We start from the raw sequence: 5,000 nt of genomic DNA, 5'->3' as shown, positions 1-5,000 counted from the left end.
ATGCCTCAGGACTACCTGACATGATGACTCCTTGCTGTCCCCAGTCCACCTGGCTGTGCTGCTGCTCCAGTTTAAACTGTTCTGCCTTATTATTATTCGACCATGCTGGTCATTTATGAACATTTTAACATCTTGGCCATGTTCTGTTACAATCTCCAACCAGCACAGCCAGAAGAGGACTGGCCACCCCACATATGCTCTCTCTAATTCTCTCTTTCTTTCTCTCTCTCGGAGGACCTGAGCCCTAGGACCATGCCCCAGGACTACCTGACATGATGACTCCTTGCTGTCCCCAGTCCACCTGACCGTGCTGCTACTCCAGTTTCAACTGTTCTGCCTTATTATTATACGACCATGCTGGTCATTTATGAACATTTGAACATCTTGGCCATGTTCTGTTATAATCTCCACCCGACACAGCCAGAAGAGGACTGGCCACCCCACATAGCCTGGTTCCTCTCTAGGTTTCTTCCTAGGTTTGGCCTTTCTAGGGAGTTTTTCCTAGCCACCGTGCTTCTAAACCTGCATTGCTTGCTGTTTGGGGTTTTAGGCTGGGTTTCTGTACAGCACTTTGAGATATCAGCTGATGTACGAAGGGCTATATCAATAAATTTGATTTGATTTGATATGTTATGGACTTCATGTCCGACATAGAACCTCCACCGATGCCTCACCTTGTAGCAGTGACGTTCCAGGCGCGGTGGCTTCGGGAATGTTATCCCGGCTGTAAATGGAATGGAGGAATTCTGGAGTGCAGTCATTCTCATCTGTGATGTGAACCACCACCTATAGGGAAGGACAGAGGAGAAAGGGTTAACTTGGATCGGCGATCGGGGGGAGTCTGTGGAAGTTCTTCTTAGTGTGAAGCTTTCAGATGACAGTCATTTACACAATACTGTATGTGATTGTGTATGTGAGTGTGAGTGTAAGTATTCGTGTGCATGTGTGTTTCCTCGGGCGTGCTGGCTGGGTTAATATAAATGAGTGTGTGGGAGAGCGAGAACCCAGTGGTAGTCAGGCACAGCTGCAGCCCATCCCTCTGAGCCGCTCCCCGGCCAAGCGGAACCCAACATCACACACACGCGCACGCACCTATACACACACACTCACTCTTACAGATGCATGCACACACATTTACACTGAATCTCTGTGCACACACACATCATGTTTTTTATAGCTGTAAATATGACAGTCCTGAGGCGTAAGGAGGAGAGAGAGATCCAAAGGAGAGAGAGATCATTAATGGGGAAGAGAAAGAGAGAAAGGAAGATAGCGACAAAGGGAAAGAAAGAGGGGGGTGCAGAAAGAGGAAAATATAGATCATGATAGGGCAGGATGGTGGTAGAGTTGAGTTAGAGAGATAGATAAGGGAAAGGGAGTGAGAGAGGTAAAGAGAGGCGGGGTAGTCCAGAGGTTCCCTGAGCAGTGTTAGTCATGCTGGATCCTCCCCCTCCAGTCTCCCACATGGGGGTGTTATCTCTGGGGACCAGCCGTGCCAGGGGGGAGACTGCTGCTCCCCAGGGGAGAGAGGGGGAGATAGGTGGGCACACAGAGCAGCCATGACAGAGAGGGGGCTGGAGAAGCCAGCGTGGGCCCCAGCATGGAACCATGACACACTCAACACACTCACATCAACTCCCACACTGTCAGTCTGAAATGAAGGAACTAACACAAACTTCATTGGAACTTTGAGAAAATGCAGAAACTCCAACACCATATTTGTCAAACCTTCAAAATCTGAAACAAATTGAAGTGCTTTTTTGTACTTATTTTTGTGATATCCAATTGGTAGTTACAGTCTTGTCCCGTCGCTGCAACTCCCGTACGGTCTCGGGAGAGGCGAAGGTCGAGAGCCATGCGTCCTCCGAAACACAAACCTGGCCAAGCCGCACTGCTTCTTGGCACACTGCTTAACCCGGGAAGCCAGCCGCACCAATGTGTCAGAGGAAACACCATCCAGCTGATGACCGAAGTCAGCTTGCAGGTGCCGGGCTCGCCACAAGGAGTCACTAGAGCATGATGGGACAAGGAAATCCCGGGAGGCCAAACCCCCCCTAACCCGGATGACTCTGGGCCAATTGTGCACTACCTCATGGTTCTCCCAGTCACAGCTGGCTGTGATACCTGGGATCAAACCAGGGTCTGTATTTTTATTTTTATTTAACCTTTATTTAACAAGGCAAGTCAGTTAAGAAAAAAAGTCTTATTATACAATGACGGCCTACCCCGACCAAACCCTCCTCTAACCCGGACGATGCTGGCCAATTCTACGCCGCCCTATGGTACTCCCGATTACGGCCGGTTGTGATACAGCCCGGGATCAAACCAGGGTTTGTAGTGATGCCACTAGCACTGAGATGCAGTGCCTTAGACCACTGCGCCACTCGGGAGGCCAATTGAAATCCAAACTTGATGTCAATGTGAGACTAATGAAAATTAAACTTATGTGGGAGTTAGGATTCGCCCCAAAGACAACAATAACTCCAAACTCCAAACAATAAGGTTAAACTTGGCATCGATAGACTGAGACAACATGTCTGACTCTTCCCCTAGTGTATCAATTCAATCAGACTGATTTAAAACAGAGAGCTGTCCATTCTAGCCACTATTTCTACATTCTAACCTGTGGGTAACACTATGAAGCCCTCCCTCTCTCCACTCCTCCAAACCTGGCAGACTGGATCCCCCTCTCACTCATACCTAATCACCAGCACTCCCTGGGCATCCCAATCCCTGTTAGAAAAACACCCTGTCTGTTAAGACCCTCTTGGAGAGCCGCCACACACTCTGCTAATGACCAACAGGAGCCTGGTCTGATACAGCTGCCGTACTGTGTGTGTGTTTGTGTGTGTGTGTGTGTGTATGTGTGTGTGCTTGCGTGCGTGCGTCCATGCACGTGTGTGTGTGTGTGCGTGTGTGTGCGTGTGTGCTTGCGTGCGTGCACGTGTGCGTGTGTGTGCGTGTGTGTGTGTGAGTGGCAGAGAGTGAGAGTATTAGTGATAATAAGAGCTAGTACAAGTGCTTAAGGAAGATTAGGAGGAGAAGCTGGGAGCAGAGAGAAATGTGGAGGAGAGAGGGAGAGAGACAGAACTCTATGGGATGCCTGCTCCTCATCATACCCTTACCCCATGATAGCAGAGAGAGACAGAGTGAGAGGAAAGACACATAGAGAGGGAGAGAGACAGAACTCTATGGGATGCCTGCTCCTCTTCATACCCTTACCCCATGATAGCAGAGAGAGACAGAGTGAGAGGAAAGACACATAGAGAGGGAGAGAGACAGAACTCTATGGGATGCCTGCTCCTCTTCATACCCTTACCCCATGATAGCAGAGAGAGACAGAGTGAGAGGAAAGACACATAGAGAGGGAGAGAGACAGAACTCTATGGGATTCCTGCTCCTCTTCATACCCTTACCCCATGATAGCATACAGAGACAGAGTGAGAGGAAAGACACATAGAGAGGGAGAGAGACAGAACTCTATGGGATTCCTGCTCCTCTTCATACCCTTACCCCATGATAGCAGAGAGAGACAGAGTGAGAGGAAAGACACATAGAGAGGGAGAGAGACAGAACTCTATGGGATGCCTGCTCCTCTTCATACCCTTACCCCATGATAGCAGAGAGAGACAGAGTGAGAGGAAAGACACATAGAGAGGGAGAGAGACAGAAGTCTATGGGATTCCTGCTCCTCTTCATACCCTTACCCCATGATAGCAGAGAGAGACAGAGTGAGAGGAAAGACACATAGAGAGGGAGAGAGACAGAACTCTATGGGATGCCTGCTCCTCTTCATACCCTTACCCCATGATAGCAGAGAGAGACAGAGTGAGAGGAAAGACACATAGAGAGGGAGAGAGACAGAACTCTATGGGATGCCTGCTCCTCTTCATACCCTTACCCCATGATAGCAGAGAGAGACAGAGTGAGAGGAAAGACACATAGAGAGGGAGAGAGACAGAACTCTATGGGATGCCTGCTCCTCTTCATACCCTTACCCCATGATAGCAGAGAGAGACAGAGTGAGAGGAAAGACACATAGAGAGGGAGAGAGACAGAACTCTATGGGATGCCTGCTGTTATTTTTAAATCTGAGGGAGACGTCATACAATATGATGATAATTGTCATCTGAAGTAAAGTCTGAGATGATTATCCTCACATAATGGGACAGCAAAGATAAACAACCTTCTGAATAAATAAACACAACAATTGCCTCTCTGTCTTTTTACCCAGAATCTCCATAGATCGTTCACTGTATCCGTAATGAAGCTAGACGGCACCTATTTCTATTTCCAAACTTGCCACTGAGGCCACAGACCAATCACCTGAACAGAATCCCCATGCTACACTGGCTGACTCTCCATACTGTTGTTCTACATTATGTGACCACAGCTGACTCTCCATACTGTTGGTCTACATTATGTGACCACAGCTGACTCTCCATACTGTTGGTCTACATTATGTGACCACAGCTGACTCTCCATACTGTTGGTCTACATTATGTGACCACAGCTGACTCTCCATACTGTTGGTCTACATTATGTGACCACAGCTGACTCTCCATACTGTTGGTCTACATTATGTGACCACAGCTGACTCTCCATACTGTTGGTCTACATTATGTGACCACAGATGACTCTCCATACTGTTGGTCTACATTATGTGACCACGGCTGACTCTCCATACTGTTGGTCTACATTATGTGACCACGGCTGACTCTCCATACTGTTGGTCTACATTATGTGACCACAGCTGACTCTCCATACTGTTGGTCTACGTTATGTGACCACGGCTGACTCTACATACTGTTGGTCTACGTTATGTGACCACAGCTGACTCTCCATACTGTTGGTCTACGTTATGTGACCACGGCTGACTCTCCATACTGTTGGTCTACATTATGTGACCACAGCTGACTCTCCATACTGTTGGTCTACGTTATGTGACCACAGCTGACTCTCCATACTGTTGGTCTACATTATTTGACCACGGCTGACTC

The 5,000-nt window shown here is 48.3% G+C and overlaps 1 protein-coding gene across 1 annotated transcript in view; it reads right to left on the bottom strand.

Annotated features, from left to right (window-relative positions):
• Positions 1-5,000, bottom strand: part of LOC124006032 (neural-cadherin-like) — a 114,425-nt gene that overhangs the window by 86,323 nt on the left and 23,102 nt on the right. Inside the window, 1 exon segment of the mRNA XM_046315692.1 lies at positions 675-786. Coding sequence (XP_046171648.1) covers positions 675-786 — 112 coding nt within the window.

Source organism: Oncorhynchus gorbuscha, linkage group LG19 (assembly GCF_021184085.1).
Source record: "Oncorhynchus gorbuscha isolate QuinsamMale2020 ecotype Even-year linkage group LG19, OgorEven_v1.0, whole genome shotgun sequence".
Classification (NCBI taxonomy): domain Eukaryota; kingdom Metazoa; phylum Chordata; class Actinopteri; order Salmoniformes; family Salmonidae; genus Oncorhynchus; species Oncorhynchus gorbuscha.
The sequence above is the reverse complement of the archived record's forward strand: the minus strand, read 5'-3'. Positions and strand labels throughout refer to the sequence as shown.